Genomic DNA, 20,240 nt, shown 5'->3' on the forward strand with positions numbered 1-20,240 from the left:
TTCCCACCTGCGGTCATGCTGGAAGAGTGGGAAGTCTGGGCTGGATTGGTGTGGACAGCATGGGGGTGGGGGTGGGCTCCTGGGTCAAGGGCGGTGCCTTGTCAGGGGAAGGCCCAGGGCCAGGCACCTGTTTCTTTAGCTTCCTTGGAAGCCCTGGTGGATAGGTGTTGATGGATGCCAAGGACCCTGTTCTCAGGGGACCTACAATCTGAGAGACATATGCAAGCCAAGAGGAGGAGCAGTGAGCTCAGCACAGCAGTTTAGGCACAGGCTTTGGGATCAGGGAGACTGTGGGTGTGCCCCGGCCTAGCTGTGACTGTGGCCCTCACTTTCCCTGATTTCTTTAAAATGGGGATAACAAAAGTCCCTGATAAAAGGCGAGGAGTCAGTGAAATCCTGAGTATAGTCAACTAGGTCCTTCTTAGAATAAGCTGCAATACATTCCCTCTCTCTTCCTATATTTGTTGTGTAGCTAATTGATCCATCAGACTATCTTGCCCATTCTTGTTTCTTTCAAGCACAGAATGTTAGAGCTGGAAGAAGCTTTTGCGAGCTCCTTCAGCACACCTCCCACCTAGAGATGGGGAAACTGAGGCCCAGAGTGTGCCAGGGGCTGCCCTAGGCCACCAAATGGCCAGGTTAGAATGGGGGATCTGCTTGGTCTTGTGACTTTTATCTTCTTTAAGTCATATCACAGTGCTTCTCAATTCCTTCTCAGTTGAGGTGAACTCCTGGGAATTCCGGCAGGTTTGGGAAATTGGTGTCAGGAGGCTGGAGGTGGTGCGACAAGAAATGTTGTGTCAATGTGAATTTATTAAGCATCTGCTGACTTCTCAGTCCATGGACTTACTGCTTCCAAGAGCTGCTTCCTGATCTTGTCCCCAGCACTGACCTGAGCATCTTCCCTCCCACTATCCATCTGTGACCCAGGCACTTGCCCAGTCTTCCACTTGCAGGCCCACTAGAGTCCTGTAGAATCTCATGTGAAAGTGGACCCTCATGGCCTCAGCCTCCCTGTCATCTGGGTCTTTGTCCCAGCCTCCTCTCTGTTAATCCTACCTCTAGATTCCACCGCTAGCCTGTCCTCATGCTGTGGATCTCTCTTACACACACTATTCCTGCTCAAAAGTCTCCCACCTACAACATCAAATCCAGCTAAGGCACGTATGGTGCCCTGGCCAAATCTTTCTCATCCCAGCTTGAGCTCTGCCTCCTCTCCAACCTTTCTGCGGTAGGAAAGGTACTCCTGTGCTCCTGGGTTTCATTCTTGACTCCTCCCTCCTCCCCCCCCCCCACCTTCAGCAAATCACCAATTTCGTGGGGTCTACTCTCAAAATTGCTTCTAGGGACACCTGTTCCTTTCCTCCCCCACTGCCACCACGCTGGTCCCAGCCATTATCCCCTCCATCTCATGTGGGCACCACCCATTTCCCCACGGCCAACCTCCCACAGCAGCCCGAATCATCCACAAAAACATTTACAGAGCCACATCACTTCCCTGCTCAAGACCCCCTCAGTGGCATCTCACTGTGCTTGCAGTAAAATCCAAAATGCTCACCTGGCCTGCAAGGCCCTGGGGTGTGGCCCTGCCTCCCCACCTTGTCTCCTATATCTTCCTTGTTCAGTCTGTACCAGCCAATCGTGCCTCCCTTCCGCTCCTGGAATGGCTGTGTTGTTTGCTGCCATGTTGTTTGTGAGGAGGACAGGTCTGGGTTTGATTCCTGACTCTACCACTCACACGCTGTGTGACGTGTGGCAAGTGACTTCACCTCTCTGAGCTCCAATTCATCAGTAAAATGGGGATGATAATAGACCTTACTTCCTCAGATTGTCGTGAAGATGGGAACCGCTGTATTGGCTCAAGTAGCACAGAATAGACAGTGACACTGCTGCTGCTGCTGCTGTTGGTAATGATGATTGATGATGACGATGACGATGATGATGAAGGCAGCAAAGGAGAAATATTTTAAGTCCCTGGATGCTGGGTGCTCCTAAGCAGATCATAGGGTGGCTGCAGCTTGACCTTGACTTAGGGGCACTGGAGAAGCAGTTTTGAGGGCAAGGCCAAGGGTGAACAGGAAATGAAGGCTCAAGCCCAGAAACCAGGAAGGTGGGGGAAGAGGTGGGCAAGCAGTGCCCAGGGCAGACCAAAGCTAGGTTTGGTCTGAGAGTAGCTGGGGTGCACTGGAGGATGGCATGACCCTGCAGCAGGACTAGCCAAACACCCCTCTGTCTCTGTGTCTGTCTGCCACGCCTCATCTTGTTTTCCTATGTGTTTGGGTCCCTAAGCCAGCTTTGCCTGACACCCCCCTGCCCCCAGAGGCTGCCCTGGCCTGGTCTCTTTTGAAGGCCGATGTGCTGAGATGCAGAGGAAGGTTGGTGTCAATGAATCACCAGTTCCTCTCCCGGCCCAGCTGTTGACTCAGTGTGGCCTGCAACCCAGTCTCCCTGTTTCCTGCTAAGCTGGGGGTCGGAGGGGCCTCTCTGAGCTCCCACACACTGAGCCCTACAGATGAGGCAGCACTTGTGGAGAAAGACCCCTTGGGTCCCCACGCAGAGCAGGGATGTGTTGGGGGCTGAGTAGAGAGGTAGCCAGAGACAGCGGGAATCCCGAAAGAAGCCAGGGAACCAAGCCACAGAGAGGGTCCCCAGGGGCGACAGAGAGGAAGAGGCCATGGCTGGGGGCCCTGAGGGGTGAAGAATCCCGCTCTGCTGTCCCCGGTGGGCTGGCTGCTCCCCCCCTACCACTCCCCGCCGGGCCCCCGGGGGACCTCGCTCTAATAATGTATTTGATCGACTCGCCGGCCGCGTACAAGCGATTATTGTCTTGTCGGGAGTCAAACGTATCGATCCGGTGAGAAATATGAGCAGAGCAATGGGGCCCGCGTGTCAGTTACCAGCCCCGCTGGCCCTGGGGAGCCCCCTACGTCTCCTTTAATTACCGCTCAGCCCTGAGCCCAGCCTGGCCTCCCCTGCGCTGCCTCCCTCCCAGGCTCCCTGCACCCCGAGAGGCCCCCCACTGCTCCCCAGCTCCCACACCCTACCTGCCTCGCTCAACATGGCTGGAGGCCTCTTCTCTGGCCGAGAGGCCACTATCTGCCCTGCCTGGGCCTCCCATTCCTGGCTGCCAGGGCCTCCCCACCCAGTGGGCCCAAACGCTGCCCCTCTGTCCTCTCCCACCAGGCAGACGTCTCAGACCCATTCTCATTGGACTCCCTGACTCCAAGTCAGGGACTCAGTCAGCCTGGGAGGCAAGAGGGGTAGGGCGATTTCATCCCAAGGGGGAGTGCTTGAGCCCTTTCCTGGCTCCCCCACTCAGCTACAGACCTGGGAAGGCAGTGCCCGAAATGGGTGGTGCTTCTTTTCGTGCTCACCATAAGGGGCTGACACCCAGTCGTGTCCAGAAAGCACGTACCTGACATCGATGACATTGACTGTGTCTGTGGCGGAGTATGGGGGTGGCTTGGTGAGGTTTTGGCCCCCCATAATGTCCTTATAACATCATTTCCAACCTCCTCAAGACATAAATCCCAAATCCAAACAAAACCTGCTGTGCAAATGCAGCTTCAAGATGAGGCTCCGGTACCCCACTGCTGCCAGACCGCTATCGGGAAGGCCCTTGTGCACAGAAACCCTGCATCTGAAAGACAGAGAGGGGTGGACCAGGAGGCAGGAGGTCTGAGTTGAAGCTGGGTTGATGTCGTGTGGTCTGTGGATCTCCTCAGCGAAACGGTCTTTACGATACGGGGTGTTGTGGAGTGTCGGTAGTTGGGAACTGGCCCCTCTGTGTACAGATGTGAAAAACACTGGTCATTACCCTTGAGTGGGCCTGCCCGCTTGGGTGTGTCTGGATGCACAGGGATTGTGTGCAGAAGGAAGGGCACCGGGGAAGGTCTGCCTGTGTGTTATATATCCCGAGTTAGTGTGCATGGGTGTGAATGTGGGCACACGTGGCCAGGAGGCGTGCCTGAGCACACATGTGTAGATATGCCCTCGTGCCCACAGGAGGGTGCCCAGGGGTTTCTGTACACAAGAGTTAGGGATGTTGGGTAGGGAGCCTAGGCACACAGAGGAGGGTTCCCGTGTGTCTGCGCGTGGACACATGTGTGTGAAGTGCCGGGGCTCATGTGTAGAAATACTTGAGTGTATGTATACGTTTGGGTGAGTCCAAGCGTCCGTGTGTGCGTGTGGCTTGGGAGTCCTCCTCCAGCGTGGGGCGCGGCGAGTCTCGCGGGGCCCAGGGGGGACAGGCGGCCTGTTTGGAGGCGCCAGGTGGCCTGACAGCCTCGGACCGGGCGCGGGGACGAGGAAGAGGGCAGCGGGCTCGGCCGCGCCTTTGTCTGCGCCGCCGTGCGCTGGGAGTCCTGCGCCTTTGTGTGACCCTCGCAGGTGTGCGCGCAGGGGTGGGGGTGGGGGGGGCGGGGAGGGGAGCGGAGGGAGGGGCTTCCTCCTCCGCAGCCGGCCCCTCCCTCCGGCCTATTGGCTGGGCGCTGCCGCCCTCTGGCGGGCGCGGAGGGAAATGCTGGGCGGGGAGCGCAGTTCCGTGAAGGGCCAGCGGGCAGTCTGTCAGGGGACCCGGGGCTCCCCTCGCCCAAACCGCCTGGGGCGCCCGCATTTGCCCCTGGTGGACATCTTGCCACTCTGGGCCAAGCGGCCCCTCCCCTTCGCCCTCACAGCCACTGTCCCAGGGCACCGCTTCCTTCTCAGTGGACGGACGCCTCACCTGCGGACAGGTGCGTGGCTGGGTACCTCCCTTTCCACAGCCTTGCGGGACACCCACCGCGAACGTCACTTGCTGTGCTTCTTGGCTTCAATGCTTCTTGGCTCTGGGCCCTTGGGGAAGCCACCTCAGCTCTCAGGTCCTCAATCTTTTCGTCTGTAAAATGGGGCAAATAGTGATCATCTCAAGAGATGATGCCTGTCAGGTGCACCTGTCAAGTCTGGCATTGGGAAAGACCCCAAAAAACTTCTAGCCAGGGTTTAGTGTTGTTGTTGTTGTTGTTGTTGTTGTTGTTGTTGTTATGGGCCCACCCTTTCTCCCAGACCCACATGCCCTGTTCCAGATGTGTTTGCCCTGGTGGAGGCCGCTGAAGGGCTGGGGCAGCTGTTGCAGGAACCTCCTGGAGACCCAGTGGGAGGATTCAGCTCCTCGAGCCTGTTGCCCTCCACCCCACTACCCCCACTGCCCCAACACACACATGATTTGGGGTCCACCGCCTCCTGAGGTGGGCCTGGGGGCCAGAGTATTTTCCCTTCTGAAGGGGGCGGACCCTGTGGTTTCCTCCCTGGGTGACTTCCGGCTGAGAGGGCTTGGCCCCCAGAGAGGGCGGGGAGATGACACAGTTGTTCCCCCAGCCCTGCGGGGCGGGCAGCACGGTTCACTCCAGCATGGGGGCTCCAGGTAAGGGGCCTGGGGCCAGCACCCGCTGCCGGCCCTGCCCTTCCTCCTTAGCTGTCTCCTCTGCACTTTCGCTCTGTACCTCAACAGCTCCCCCGCTCCCACCCTGGGTCCCCGCCCTCAGCTCTTCTTTCCCCTTCCCTTCCACTCCAGACACCTGGGGGCTTCTGTCCTCCCCCCCACCTATCTCCGCTGCAGTGTTCTGAGGGCTAGGGGAGGGAGGATGGAGCCCAGTGTTGGTAGCAGGCTCTTATAAGGAGGACCAGTGGGTGAGGGCTGCGAAGGGCTGGGAACACTGAGCTGCAGGGCTTTTGGTATGTGCGTTTCTGTGCGTGTATATGTGAGTGGTGGTTCTGAGTCCTCTGAGTGTGACTCATGTGTCTGTGTGTGAGGGTCTGTTGTGTGTGGCACTGTGGGCTAGCCTTGGCAATGACCTCTTGGCTCACTGCCTCACTTCATTTGTCCAGATATCACCTCCTCAGGGAGGCCTTCCCTGATCTCCCCGTCTGACTTGGCAACCAATCCCACCATTCTCGGACCCCTTGCCCTGCTCTGTCTTTTCTTTTCTTTTTTTTTTTTTTTTAATTTTTTTTTTCAACGTTTATTTATTTTTGGGACAGAGAGAGACAGAGCATGAACGGGCGAGGGGCAGAGAGAGAGGGAGACACAGAATCGGAAACAGGCTTCAGGCTCTGAGCCATCAGCCCAGAGCCCGACGCGGGGCTCGAACTCACGGACCGCGAGATCGTGACCTGGCTGAAGTCGGACGCTTAACCGACTGCGCCACCCAGGCGCCCCTTGCTCTGTCTTTTCTTTATGGCACTTATCACCACGCAAAAATGTATCATGTGTCAGCTGACTGAGTGAATGTTGTGTGCCGGGCACCCTACAAGGTGATTTGTATTTGTTGGCTCCTTTGGTGAAATGTGTCTATCTCTGCATAATGATAGCTATCTCTCTCAGCAGTGCTGACGGGAGAGTTAAACGAGGTAATACGTGTAAATGCTTAACACGGTGCCTGGAACACAGCAAGCGTCAGTACTTGGTGATTGTTTCATTTGCGGCCATGTAAGCATGACTGTCGGCTTGTGTCACATTTGCGAGTGTCCGTGGGGATGGGTCTTGATTTGGCATGTGCCATCCTACGCGCATCAGTGTATGTGCAGGTATCCCTGTGGCCCTTCAGCAATGTGTATTTATTGAGCACTTTCGTGTTGGGTGTTGGAAACACAACGGAAGCAGGTCTGTCCTCCTGGAGTTCCCAGTGGGAGAGATGGACCTGTTGCCAGAAAGCGGAGGGAGCACAGGCAGAGGGGTCGGAGGCACGGGGAACTGTGGGAGCCCAGAAGACTTGCCCAGCTGGGCCAGTGGGGTGTCAGAGAAGGCTTCCTGGAGGAGGGGATGTCTGGGCTGAGATGTGAAGGATGAGTGGGTATGAGCAAGGCAAAGGAGGTGAGGGAGGGGGTTGACGTGGAGGGAAGACAACTTGCAGGATGGCACGTGATTATTTATCGGGGTGACTCTATGTGCAATTATGTATATGTGTGGGTGCACGTGCAGTGTAGATGCAGAGCTCCGAGCTCTGCTCCACCACTGACTCCTCCCTGTCTGGGGTTGAATGGGGGCCTCGTGTGTGCTAGGTACTGAGTTAGACCCCCTACTTGGGATCTCTCACAGAACTGCCCTGCCTGGGAGGCCCGCCTGGGTTCCCTGCCTGGACATGAATGAATACACTGCGTGGCCTTGGCCAGATCACTTGGCCTGCCTGAGCTCAGGGTTTGGGAGTCCCCCCTGGCCATCTCCCAGGATGAGCTGATTCTAGGCATGTGAGTGTCTACACGTATGTGTGTATGTCTGTCTGAGTGACCTGGGTATGGATATGTATGCACACCTGTGTGTGTCTGTGTGTCTATCTGTGTATCTGTCTGTGAGTGACTCTGGATGTATGAGTGTGTGCACGTCTGTGTGTATCTGAGTAACTCTGGGTGTGTGTGTGTGTGTGTGTGTGTGTGTGTGTGTGTGTGTGTGTATGTAAACGCAGGTGTACATGCGCATGTCTGGGTGTGTGTTTTGCATATCTACCCATGTCATTGTGTCTGGGCATATGTCTTCTCTACAAACATCCCGACCCAGGATCTCTGCACACCTGTCCCTGTGTGTGTCTGCATGATCTCTATCCTTGTCTGGGGCCCTGCCTGGCTGAGGCTGTGGTGTGTGTGTTCCGTGGCACAGCTGTGGGGCCACCTCTCTTGTTGTGTCTGCTGCCTGTATCTCCATCCTTCCCTCCTGACAGCTCAGAAGTGTTCACTCCCTTGAGGCCTCTCGCTCGGGGACAGACATGGGGTGGGGGTGGGGGGGGAGGTGCGGTGCTGCTTCTACGGAGGCAGGGACTGGGCCAGCTGGGCCCACAGAGGTTCCCGGCAGCGCAAACCCTGCCCACAGGGGCTCCCAGGCCACAGCCTTGATTGAAGCCGGCTGTGAAGGCAGGAGACCCAGGGGACAGGCCAAGAGGGGCCAGGAGGGGTGAGGGGCAGCCCTTGGGCCCTCTATATTTAGCCCCATTTTCGGTAAGTGCTAACGAGAAGCTGGCCCAAGTCTGCTAAAACCGGCTGGGGGAAATGCAGAGGAGAAGTGAAAGTCCGGAGAGGGAGGGGTAAGGGAGGGGTGGGGAGGGCGGAGGGGACCCAGAGTCCCAGGCCTGAGGCAGTGGGGCAAGCGAGTGTGACCCCAAGGGTGTGGGTAGCCCTGGGTGTGTCTGACCCCAGGATGGTAGGATTCAAGGGGCCCGCTAGGATTCTGCATCGCTTTTTCCTGCCTGGTCCTCTAAAGAGTTACACACTGCCAGGGATGAGAGAAGGGAGGGGTGGCTATGGCCATATAACCAAGCAGCCTTTCTGTGTGAATGAGGCTTTGAGATGGATTTTGGAAGGTGCAGGGAGCTGGAGCATATTAGAATCACCTGGTGGAGGTGGCGGTGGCGGTGGCAGTGGGGGCTTTTCAAAATCCAGATGCCCCGGTCTTACCTTGTCCCAGTGAAAGCAGAGTGTCTGAGTGGGAATAGGCGTCAGTATTTCTCCAGAGCCAGGAGAGAGGGGCCTGGGCCGAGGCTGATAGCCTGTAGGATGGGCGCCTCAGCGGGCCTCTTAAGGGGGTTGCCAGTGTCCTAGAGTGTTAAGGCATCATTTGGCTTTGGATCTGTGGTGGAAATGGAGTCCCCTATTCATGCTTGGTGGGGATGATTCTATGAAACCCTTTTCTCAGATTGGGCTCTGATGGGGGAGGAAAGAAAAGCGAGACAGGCTTGGGTGAAGGGCGACACTGGCCATTTTGCCGTCAGCCCAGCCAAATGCTGTGGGGGTGCCCGGCTGTGTGGGAGTCAGGGTCGGGGAAGAATTAGGGACAACTATGGAAACAGAGTGGTGGATATTTCTCCTTAAGCCATCTTTGCCTCTTCAGCCACTGTCCCTGCAGAGGAGATGTTACCTTAAAGGTTTAGGTGGGAGTTGCTTGGGGATTGGGGCTCAAGGTCAAGGTGGCAGGTGGCAGCAGGGAGAAAGGCTTGTCTGGGTCAGGATTGGGTCCTGGCCTGTCGGAGATTCTTGCATGCATTAGTGTTGTTATGACACCAGCCTGGGCTCTAAGGAGTTCACAGTTTGGGGCAAGGTGAGGCCATTGCCCAGGGAGTCAGGGTGTGTTAGGGGCACGGGGTTCTCAGACAAGAGACACCAACCACCTGAGGAGGCATGGAGGACCTCACAGAGGAGGTGACGTGTGAGCTGGGACCTTAAAGAGGAGCAGGGGTTTGCTCTTAGAGAAGAAAAGGTCACCAGGTGGGGGAAGAGCAGAGCCAAAAGCCTGGAGCGATGGGGGAGATCAGGGCCTCGGGCCCCCCCATGTTCACTTGACCCGCACGTCCTGGGCTGGGCAGTGTTGGGGACCCCAAGATGAGTCAGACCTGCCCTCAAGGGGTTCCCAGTCTGATGGGGGAGACCTGTTGGGGCCCAGATGGCTACAGCCTCTAGGACAGTCACAAGGGGAGACGCTGGGCCAGCAGGAGCCAGGGTGGAGGGAGCCACCGCCATAGACGACAGAACCTGTTCAGGGTCCTGAAGGATGAGTAGGAGGTCGCCAGGTGGCCAGAGTGAGGAACAGCCTTCCAGGCAGAGGGACCAGCCCACACCAAGGCCTCAGGAAATGTGTTAAATGGCAGAGGGACAACAGAACAGAGGCAGGAACAAGTAAGAGAGAGAGGTGCAGGGAGGGACGTTCAGCCAACATTTATAACCCATTCTTCTAAGCTGGGTGATGCCAGGGACCCAGCAGTGAGTCAGACCCAGCCTGCCTGCCCTCTGGTCTGGTGGGAAAGGACTAAGACACAGAAGGTCACAGCCCTGTGGGCTCAGGGCTAGGACAGTGGGAGGGCATGACCGTGGGAGGCTGTATCATTTTCCCAGGGCTGCCATAATGGGGTACTGCAGATGGGGTGGCTTAAACAACAGAAATTCATTTTCTTGAAATCTGGAAGCTGAAAGTCCAAGGTCAAGGTGTCAGTGGGGTTGGTTTCCTCTGAGGCCTCTCTCCTTGGCTTGGGATGCCCATCTTCTCCCTGTGTCCTCACATGGTCTTTTTCCTGCGCATCTGTGTCCCAATATCTACTTCTCATGAGGACACCAGTCATATTGGATTAAGGCCCACCCTAATGGTCTCATTTAACTTAATTACCTCTTTAAAGACCCTATCTGGGCTTTTCTTGAGGAGATAGGGAGCTGTGGAAAGGTTCAGGGCCAGGTTGTAGGCAGGATCTCCCTGGGGAAAGATGGACGACACTAGTTGGAAGGAGGGGCCAGGAAAGGGGATTGGGGCAGGGGTTTCAGGGATGCTAGACGGGGTGGGATGCCGGACCACGCTAGCATTAGCAGTTGCCTGGAGCTGGGCCAAGTTCAGGGCCATTTAGAGGCAGGGTTAGGCTGGACCTCTGCCTTTGATATCTCAGAGTCAGGAGTGGGGTCTCCGCGCCTGGCACCAGCACCTGCTGTGTCCTCCTGTGTCTCTCAAGATCATTATCCACTCATGCCCCTCCTAGTGCCTGGAAATAGGACCTGAGCTCCCGTGGCATCCTGGGCACCTGTTCCCCACACCTCCTTCACCAACCTATGCATTAGTAGGACTGTGTACTCGTTTGTTTGTTTGTTTGTTTTAGCTTTTAATTTTTTTCTTTTTTGTGTGTGAAAACATACATACAATAAAGTGCTCGAATTTTAAGGGTGCAGCTTGATGAATTTTTACATATGTATAGATAGAACCACAGAGCCACCCGACAGATCATGATACGGAACATTTCCAACCCTCTGCAGGCTTCCCCACACCCTTTCCTCGTCAGCATCCCCCCAAAGGTACCCATAATCTGACCTTGGTCACCTGATATCATCTGGCCTGTTTTCTGAGCTTCCCGTAACTGGAATCCTACTGTCTGTCTGCTTTTGTGTCTGATGTCTTTTCCTTGGTGTCATGCCTGCAAGATTCAGCAGTGCGTGTGATTCAGGAGCGTGTTCTTTCTCTTGCAGTGGAGTGTTTCGTTGTATGGGCATACCACATTGTGTTGATCTACTGACGGGCCCTTGGGTTGTTGCCAGTTTGGGGTCATTTCGAAAGGGTTGCTGGGTACATGTGCCCATGGGCCTGGTGGGCAGGATGCCCCTCTCTCTCACATGGACACTCGGGAGTGGATGTGCTGGGTCCTGGGGGGGGGGGGGGGGCGCCTCCCCAGCTTTCCTGAATTGTGCTTATATCGATTCACACTCCCACCAGCAGTGTGTGACCTGGCTTTTTAATCAGGAATTTTAAAGCCGAGCAGCGTTTCATGTCAAGTAACCCTCAATTGCAAAATTCCTGGACATTTTTTTTTTTCAGTTGCTGAGGATGTCCTAGCTACTGTAGCTGGCCTTTTTAAAATACCTTGGGTGCAGAACCCACTTGAGTTGGACAGCCCCTTTGATAGGGTGGCATCGTGTTTTAAGGCAGGGATGTGGAGTGAGTTGTGGGGGAGACCTGCTAGTCAGATTCAGGGTCAGGAGAAAGGTCTGAGGTCAAGCTGGGAGTCAAGGTCAGATGAAGGACTCGGACCATCGGGATAGGAGTTGGGATTCAGGATGCGTAAGGGGATCGAGAACGGATAGGGCAGAAGCCCAGGTTTATGTAGGGTCTACCCGGGTTGGGTTTCCAGTCAGTGTCAGTCAGGGTGAACTTGAATAGGGGTGACAGCTGGAGATGAGGTGGGCGGAAGTCACAGTGGGGTGTTGGCGGGGTGGGGGTGGGGTCCAGTAGACCATAGCAGTCCTGATTAGAAGCGTGAACCCTGGAGTCATGCAGACAGGTGTCCAGTCAGGGCGCCTCTGCTGTCTCACTGGGCTCTTGGGCCCTCACTTTCCTCGTCTATAAAATGGGGGTAATATCAGCACCAACTGTTACTGTGAGCCCTGAATCATCCTTAACACTGTGCTTAGCACTGGTAAACGATCACCTTTCCATTGCCAGCATCAGAGTGTTGTGAGAACAGAGCATCGCTTTGCCTCCATTGCTTTCTGTCCCCGGTGCTAGCTTGCTGCCTGTCACCTCCTGTCATTTCCTGGGTTTATGGGACTGTAGAATGGGATTGCATTTGTACAGTGGGACACCCAGGCTGGATTGGGGTGTGCAGTTGGGATTCAAGGCTGAAGTCCAGGTGAGGCCTAGGATTAAGTCCAAGGACCAGGTCAGGGGCAGAGCTGGATGCAGTTGGAGTCAGTCGGAGTTCAGAGGTCAGAATGGGGCTGCTGGGCCCCGTGTGCCGAATGCGAGAAGGGAGGCCAGGAGCGGGAGGCCGGGTGGGAGTGAGGTGTGGACGGGAACATTGTGGGCTGGAGGAGGGGCAGAGATCAGAAGACTCACTCCTTTGGGGACGCTGCAGTCCTTCACACCCCCAGGCCCCACTCAGAGTGGAAAACATGTCTCACCCGAAACCTGGTGAGGCAGGACGGGCGCGCCTCGGGAGGAGGCCCAAGGTTGACTCGCTCCTGTGGAACATCACCCACCTCCTCCTGGGCACCGAAGCCTTCTCACGACCACCGGCTACCTCCCACCCCGCCCCAGGCCTCACGGGAGGTGGCCCTCCCTGTGCCACCTTCTGCAGGGGTGAAAAGGATCAGGCAAGACCCCCAAGGCCTGAAGGCCCTTTCTTGTCCTGCCAGAGGAGGGCAGAGGCCCAGTAAGGAGGGCATGCCTCCTCAAAGAGGCACTTGCAAGGTGGCAGGGGGTGCGGGGGATTTGGGGAGAGGCTGGGGTGGTGCTGGAGGGGGGGCCCCGAGAGCCCTCCTGGCTTCCCCCCTCTCACCCCACTTACATGCCACTTCTGTCCCCAGAAATAAGAATGTCTAAGCCCCTGGAGGCCGAGAAGCAAGGTCTGGACTCCCCGGCAGAGCACACAGGTGGGTGGGGAGGGGAGCAGAGAGAGCAGAAGCCCCGCATGGTGGGGGAGCTGCGGGGATGTGGGGGGCACAGGTGACACCTCACTCTTTCCCTCTTGTTGCAGACACTGAAAGAAATGGACCAGACACTAACCATCAGGTCCGGAGGGAGTGGATGGGCAGGAGGGGTGGGGAGGGGGAGAAGGGAACAGAGGTGGCCCCTGTGGGCGAGGGGCGGGGTGTCAGAAGCTGCTTCGTCTCATTCGTCCCATTCCCGCAACCCAACTTTTTCTTCACAGAACCCTCAGAATAAGACCTCCCCATTCTCCGTGTCCCCAACTGGCCCCAGCACCAAGGTAAGCACCTATCAGAACCGCCAGGATGGGGGAACCGGGAGGGTGTCCTGTCATGGGTGGTGGTTGGTATCGGGGACGGGGTCCCACGCACCTTTGTGGGCCTGGGGCCTGAAGGGCACGGAGCCCCAATAACTCGGTGACAAGGCTCCTCTGGCTCCTTCTCACACTCAGGCTCCCGCCCCAGGCCTGTGACTCACCCAGGCTCCTTCCCCTTCCCTGGGGGGGTGGGGGTGGCCAGGGAAATCCCCCCCAGAGCCCCAGGGCGATGAACAACAGGAAGCTGAGGCCCCGCCCCCATCCCAACTTCCCTGACAGGGGCCTGCCCCACCCCAGCCCCCCAACACACACATTCAGGGGCCAGCCAATGGAGGAGGGTAAGGGGGGGGGCAGACCCAGTAAGAATGGCTAAGGATGATGGGGTATCTGGACGTGGCCAGACAGAACAAATCCCTAATCCACATGGGGCCCTGCCTGCTGCTGGGCATCATTGGGCTTCCTGAGGTGTCTGGGGCCCGGGTCTCCACGCTCCAGCCTGGTGGAGGCAGCCGCAGGTCCAGAGGCCTGAAGGCAGCATGGAGGGCACGCGCCGGGTGGTCCTCGGAAGGACTGCTGACCCTGGCCAAAGGTAGCAGAGGGATGGCATTGGGAGCCGAGAGCTACTCTGTGACCGTGGGAAAATCACTGCCCACCCCCCACCACCGCTGGGCTTCTCAGTTTCCTTTTCTCTAACATGGGGGCTATCAGATTGGATGGGCTCTGGGGCCCCGGGTGCAGCTTAGTGGGTGGGTATCTCGTGCTGAGTGAGTTGGACAGGGCCCAGGGGAGAAGGGGTCTGGCTCTGGCCTCCTTCCCTCTGATCTTGGGCACAGTTCTGGCCTTAGCTCTTGGAGCAGAGCATATGTCCATTACCCCCACCCTCTCCTTCCCCAGCTGCATTTTTTGCAGCCTCTCCTAGTCCCACCGCAGCCCTGCTTCTCCGTGGGGAAACCATTGGGGCCCTGGGAAGGAAGGATTCTCACTGCTCTTCCCCAGCCTGGACCCTGGTTCCCGGAGAAAGCCCGAGGCAGAGAGGGCTTTGGCCTCTGACTCCAGGCCTCTGTCCACACTACGTCCTGTTCTCCATCTCACTCGGCCTCTTCTGTGTTAGTCTTTCCCCAACTTCAGTGATTCATGTGCTCCCATCACGATTTCAGACACATCCATAGACCACTGTGTACCATTACTTACATCACAATTTTGTTAATTGGCTTCATTAAAAAAAATATTTTATTATGGAAAATGTGAAGCAGATAACAAAGGAGGAAAAAAAAAGAGTAGCATGAAAATAACCCCCAGGAACCCATCAATCAGCTTCAACAATTTTCAGCTCATGAACTGGCTTGCTTTTTCAACAGCTGAAATACATTTTTTTTAGCGGAAATTTCATGAATGGAAAACCAGAATCACTTGCCATGGAAATAAATACAGTGATTAAAAAAAATTTTTTTTTATGTTTATTTATTTTTGAGAGAGAGACAGAGCGTGAGCAAAGGAGGGGCAGAGAGAGAGGGAGACACAGAATCCAAAGCAGGCTCCAGGCTCTGGGCTGTCAGCACAGAGCCCAACGCGAGGCTTGAACCCACGGACAATGAGATCATGACCTGAGCCGAAGTCGGATGCTTAACTGACTGAGCCCTCCAGGGACCCCAGTGATTTTTTTTTTTTTAAGTAATATCCACGCTCAGTGTGGGGCTTGAACTCATGACCCCAAGATCAAGACTCAGTGTCTTTTGACTGAGCCAGCCAGGTGCCCAATACAATGATTATTAAAATGTACCCAGAGATTCTTGCCTGTCAGGTGTAAGCCTGAGGGCTTTCCTTCTTTCCTTAAAAAGGGAGATGAGTCATGCTGGGGACAAGGCCTTAGAGCCATCCTAGCACCTAATGGAGACTTTCTCAAGAGAACCAGAAGGAATGAATGAAAGAAACCTGAAAGAGGACCAATATTCTGACCATGTTGGTGAGGGTTTTTTTTTTTTTTTTTTGGTTTTTTTTTTTTAACATTTAATTAAAATGTGACATACACAGAGATCTTCAATGTATGGCTCTGTGGATTTTCACAAACTGAACACCCATGCAGCCAGCACCAGATCAAGAAGCAGAACATGACCAGACTTCCAGAGGCCCTTGATTCCCTGCCGGGGACGGCCACTGGCCTGGCTTCTAACGCTCACGGTGGTTTGATGCATCTCGGCGCCCCTTAAACTTCCTGACGTTTGTATCCGTACCCTGGGACACTCCACTCACCCTCTGTTATTTGGCCTTTTCCCCGACCTCTGTCTGTCTCAGTCTGCATTCCAAATGCCACACCCCTGCCAAGCTGTTGGGTCACCTCGCAGCAGTTGCTTTCCCTCCTGGACTCCCTTTTGCAAAATGGTGCTGGGCCATTGGGCTGAAGGATTAGGGATCATCCTTTCAGCCCGGTGTCCCCTCTGGGCCTGAGTGTGTGATTCTTCAAGGCATACCTCCTCCTACCCCCACACGTCCTTTACCAACAGCCCAATCAGGCAAGTCCACCGTGGTCTGGCTTTCTGTCTAGGAGAGGAGGAAGGCCAGGACTGTGTCGGTCTGTCCTATGAGTTTGATGCGAGAGGCATCCACATCCCACACCGAGATGAAGGAGGGGCTCAGTGGACTTCTGGGGTGGAGGCTGAACGGTGGCAGCATCTGGGCCACATCTGGCCCTCATATGTGCTTTGCTGGTCTTGCCAGCGATTTTGGTTTGTTTTTAGTTTTTTTTTTTTTTTTTTTTTTTTGGCTTTGCTTTAGATTTTATCTATCTATCTATCTATCTATCTATCTATCTATCTATCTATCTATTTTTATTTTAGAGAGAGAGCACAAGCAGGGGGGAGGGGCACAGAGAGAGAGAGAGAGAGAGAGAGAGAATCCCAAGCAGGCTCTGCACAACAGCAGAGTACCGATGGGATCATGACCTGAGCCGAAATCGGGAGTCAGACGCTCAACCCCCTGAGCCACTCAGGCGCCCTGTGTTTTTGTTCTCGATTTTAAAATGAGTGATTGGTGGGAGCAGAGCGGGAGCTGGGCAAGCTTCTCCTTCGGGAGGGCTGCACACCCTGCCAGCGTACCCCATCCTCATCTGCCCGGGTCACCCATTTGCACTGTCTGCCTGTTTCCACACTCGTTTGAATTCCAGACCCATGTTCTAAGGTGGTGATTTTTTTTTTTAATAACCTGAGACCCTTTCTTCCAGCGAAGTCTTACTCCATTAATAAGAGATGCACCTGTAGCTAATGCAGATGAGGGGTGTGGGACCCAGAACTCTGCCCTTTGATGTTCCGAGTCCCCTGCTGGCACATTTCCCATTTTACAGATGGGGAAGCTGACCCCCCCAGAGGGGAAAACTGCTCCCCAAAGGTGATCCTCTTCCTGTAGGGGGTTTGGGTGCAGGGAGTGTGTTAGCCTTATGTGATTGCTGAGGACACTGAGGCCAGAAAGGTGGCCTAAGACCCCCGGCCGGTCAGTACAGGGTCTTGCCTCTATACCCCGGTCCACTCCTCCTCTGCCGGCCGGCCCCGGGCTGCTGTTGCCACACACGTGCCCTCTCTTTGGTTCACAGGTGGGCATTCTCTCTGGCCTCCACTTAACATTCTGGGGTCCCGGACCCTGCCTCTCTCCCCCCCAGATCAAGGCTGAAGACCCCAGTGGCGACTCAGCCCCCGCAGCACCCCCGCCCCCCCAGCCAGCCCAGCCGCATCTGCCCCAGGCCCAACTCATGTTGACAGGCAGCCAGCTAGCCGGGGTAAGTACTTGGGGAAGCACGGGCACGTGGGCAGAGACCAGCCACCCCCACCTGTTACAGGACCGGTGGCATGGGGTGTCCCGCCAGGACTGCGGCCGCGCTCTCGCGCCTGCCTCCTGTCCCCCTCAGTCGTCCTGCAAGACTTGTGCCCTAACCTGCTTGGCTCAGGCACTAACCCCTCTCTGCCTTCTCTGCTCCTCCCCACACCCCTCCCCCGGCACCCCACCCCCCCTGCCGCCTGCCCCCCACCCCCCACCCCCGCAGCTCACGGCGCTGATGCCGGCTCAGCAGCAGCTCCTCCTGCAGCAAGCCCAGGCCCAGCTCCTGGCCGCAGCCGTGCAGCAGTCCAATGCCGCCGCGGCCGCTGCCGCCGCCTCCTCCACCTCCTCCTCCTCTTCCTCCTCCTCCTCCTCTGCCTCCTCCTCAACCTCGCAGCCCCCGGCCTCCTCTGGGGGAGGCGACCTGCCGCCACCACAGCCTGCCAGCCAGCCCCCCGGGACCCCACAGCTCACCTTGTCCCAGCCCATCCAGCTCACAGCACAGGTAAGGGCAGCCCCGGGGGGGGGGGGCCACGGCCTCCAGCGGACGATGCACAGAAGCCCGGCGTGCAGGGGGCCGGCCGGTCCACAGGGGCCAACCATTGGGACCACCGGTGTGTGCCAGGCAGTTCCCAGCAACCCCAGGAAGCCTTGGGGGATGCTGCCCCCCATGTCTCGGTGGGGGAAAGCGAGGCTCAGAGGGAGAACATCCCCCGTGTGATGGAGTGTCCAGCTAAGCGCTTTCTGTGTATCTTGGTGGGGGTTCGTCCTCGGTTTACAGCTGAGGAAACCAGGGGACTCACCCCCGTGGAAGGGTGCCCATGTGGGCACAAAAAGGAAAGGCTGAGACTCTGAACTAGTGCCCGAAAATGTGTGCCCTGGAGGATCCAGTGAGAGACTCTCAGAACGGGGGCCTGTGGCCACTGGGTCAGGGAATGCTGTGTCCTCTCTGGCCATTCTGGAGACTTTGGGTACACACTGAATCATGAGTTAGTGGCTGTATTTGTTTCCTGCGGCTGTCGTGACAAAGCCCCACAAACTGGGTGGCTCTAGGGAGAACCCCTCTTTGCTTCCTCTAGCTTCTGGAAGTACCAGAAATCCTTGGTGTTCTCATAGCTGGATCGCTCCAATCTCTGCCTCCATGGTCATATGGCCACCTTCTCTCTGTGCACGTCTGTCTCTGTGTTCACACTTCCCACCGATCACTAGATTAGGGCCCAATGACCTCATTTACTTTGATTACATCTGCAAAGACCGTGTTTCCGAATACGGTCATTTACTGGCACTGGGAGTTAGGACTTCTGACGTATCTTTTGGGGAGCCCTGATTCAACCCATGATAGTGGCCAAAAAATTTCCCATAAGGATAGTCGGCAGAACAGAGTAGGAGTTGAGCAGGCTTCCCCTCCTGACAGGCCTGCACTCTCCACCCCATTCACACTTGCCCCTGTCACCCATTTGTGCTGTCTGCCTGGGTTCTGTAAACATTTGAGTCTGTAGCCCGTGTTCCAGGGCAGTGAAGGTCCTGAGAAGTCCTGCAGCAAGGAACCTTGTTTGACTTCCCTCAGCCCTGTGTTTCCCACAATGGCTGCTCCTTGGTTTGCTTTTCTTTCTCTCTACCCACCCCTTTCCATGAAACCCCAGGGCCAGATGCTGTCTACACAGAGGTGTCCAGTACCCATAAGGTTGTTCCCTTGACAGAGTTCAGCTTCCAGCAGGCCCGTTCCACTACTTACCAACGCTTCCATGTGAGACCGTCCTTAACGCTGAGCTGGTATCTGCCTTCTTAGGGCTTCCTGCCTCCGGGCCTGGTTCTGTAGAGACACACACAGCAATCTGTGCCCGCTGCCCCGTGACGGCTCTTCCAAACTTAGCGTCACAATGGCTGGCTCGCCATGGTGACTATAACTAGAGTCTGGCAGGTGCTGTACTAACCGTGACCTCCTTGAATCCACAAATCCTCATCCTGGCCGAGGTCACCCGGTGAGCACAAGGGGCAGGATAGCCCTGCAGCCAGGCCTGGGAGTCCAGGGCTCTAACCATAGGACGCGGGGCTGCTGCCTTTAGCTATTGTCCCCAGCTTTCCCACTCTGGCCACCAGAGACCCCAGCAGCAGGAGGTTGCCTCACAGCACATGCAGTTAGTTCTTCACGGAGCAACACCAAGGCTCGGGGCTCCTCACTGGGTCTCAAGTATCAGTGCCCCTGCTCTGTTCTCCTTTCTACCTGGAAGTCGGCTCTCTCCCTTTACCTGGACAGCTCCTCTTCAGCCTTTAAGCCTCAGCTTGGGAGTCCACACCTCCAGGAAGTTTTCCATGACTTTCCTCCCTCCAGCTGGTTTATAATCTCCTGCCTCCTGCCTCCTGCCTCCTCTGAGGGTCCCCAGCCCTTTCCTCTCCTTCTGGCCCTAATCACCAGTGCTGTGTCTGAAGATGCCTGAGGAAATATCTGTGGAAGGAACAAAGGCCACAGGGAGGGGGAGGGAGAGAGCCACCCAGTGCAAACCGGCCAAGCCATTCCCCCTTGGGAGCAGGAGGCATTCCTTCTGTTTGTAAACTCCTAGAACCACCTCCCCCAAGTTCCCTGCGACCCAAGGACCCAGCGACCCAGGCTGTAGCAAGCTAGTCCTCTGCCACCTGCTGTTCCGCCCAGTCTCTGATTCTCAAGGACGCCTCCTCTAACCGTCCTGCCAACCCCTTCCTCTGGCTCCTCCCTCCCCAGCTCTGATCTGCTCAGTCCTGTTGTCTGCAATTGCAAAGCCAGGACCAAGAGTTTGTTTTCTGGGAGTTCTGTCACCCTGTGACCTCATTTCCCCAACAGACGAATGTTTATCCCCAGTTCCAGGCACCATGCCGACCAGGAACAACCCGGAACGTGGGTACCACATTCCTCCTGTGTTACTGCCTCCCTGGATCCACAGCCATTCCACCCCTGGGCTTGACCCCTCTCCTCAGTCTATGTCTCTTGGGCCTGCCAATTCTACTTCCCATGACTGCTCAGCTCTGTCCTATGGTCATTTCACAGACATTTCCTAGCCCCCTGTGTGTCAGGCCCTGGCGGGAAGCTAAAGACTTAGAAGTGACTCAGACCCTTCCTTGCCCCCTAAAGGCTCCCAGTCTTGTAGGGAAACACACACCAATGAACCACTAAGAAATGTTTTACTTGAAAAATACTAAGAAAGTAAAAAACACCCCTAACCCTATCAC

General features: G+C 56.1%; 1 protein-coding gene and 1 long non-coding RNA gene across 13 annotated transcripts in view; one reads left to right on the forward strand and one right to left on the reverse strand.

Moving 5' to 3' along the window:
* Positions 1 to 20,240, forward strand: part of POU2F2 (POU class 2 homeobox 2) — a 77,206-nt gene that overhangs the window by 36,907 nt on the left and 20,059 nt on the right. For 4 of the 12 annotated variants that reach the window (XM_086689912.1, XM_086689913.1, XM_086689920.1 and 1 more), the window contains exons 1-6: positions 5,311 to 5,401; positions 12,796 to 12,861; positions 12,966 to 13,000; positions 13,140 to 13,196; positions 16,882 to 16,998; positions 17,263 to 17,541. In XM_086689912.1, the coding sequence (XP_086546038.1) occupies positions 5,335 to 5,401; positions 12,796 to 12,861; positions 12,966 to 13,000; positions 13,140 to 13,196; positions 16,882 to 16,998; positions 17,263 to 17,541 (621 nt within the window). In that variant the 5' untranslated portion in view covers positions 5,311 to 5,334. Of the gene's footprint in view, positions 1 to 4,708; positions 4,734 to 5,310; positions 5,402 to 6,209; positions 7,225 to 12,795; positions 12,862 to 12,965; positions 13,001 to 13,139; positions 13,197 to 16,881; positions 16,999 to 17,262; positions 17,542 to 20,240 lie in introns of those variants that run through there. The other 8 variants (XM_086689918.1, XM_086689919.1, XM_086689922.1 and 5 more) reach the window with 6 other exon arrangements.
* LOC147573633 (uncharacterized) lies at positions 18,020 to 19,248 on the reverse strand. The gene is made up of 2 exons (XR_015244906.1): positions 18,772 to 19,248; positions 18,020 to 18,281 (listed from the first exon to the last, which is right to left on the reverse strand). It is a non-coding gene; the product is annotated as an uncharacterized LOC147573633 (long non-coding RNA).

Source organism: Puma concolor, chromosome E2 (genome assembly GCF_028749965.1).
Source record: "Puma concolor isolate L17-30 chromosome E2, mPumCon1.1.hap2, whole genome shotgun sequence".
In the NCBI taxonomy this organism is placed as follows: domain Eukaryota; kingdom Metazoa; phylum Chordata; class Mammalia; order Carnivora; family Felidae; genus Puma; species Puma concolor.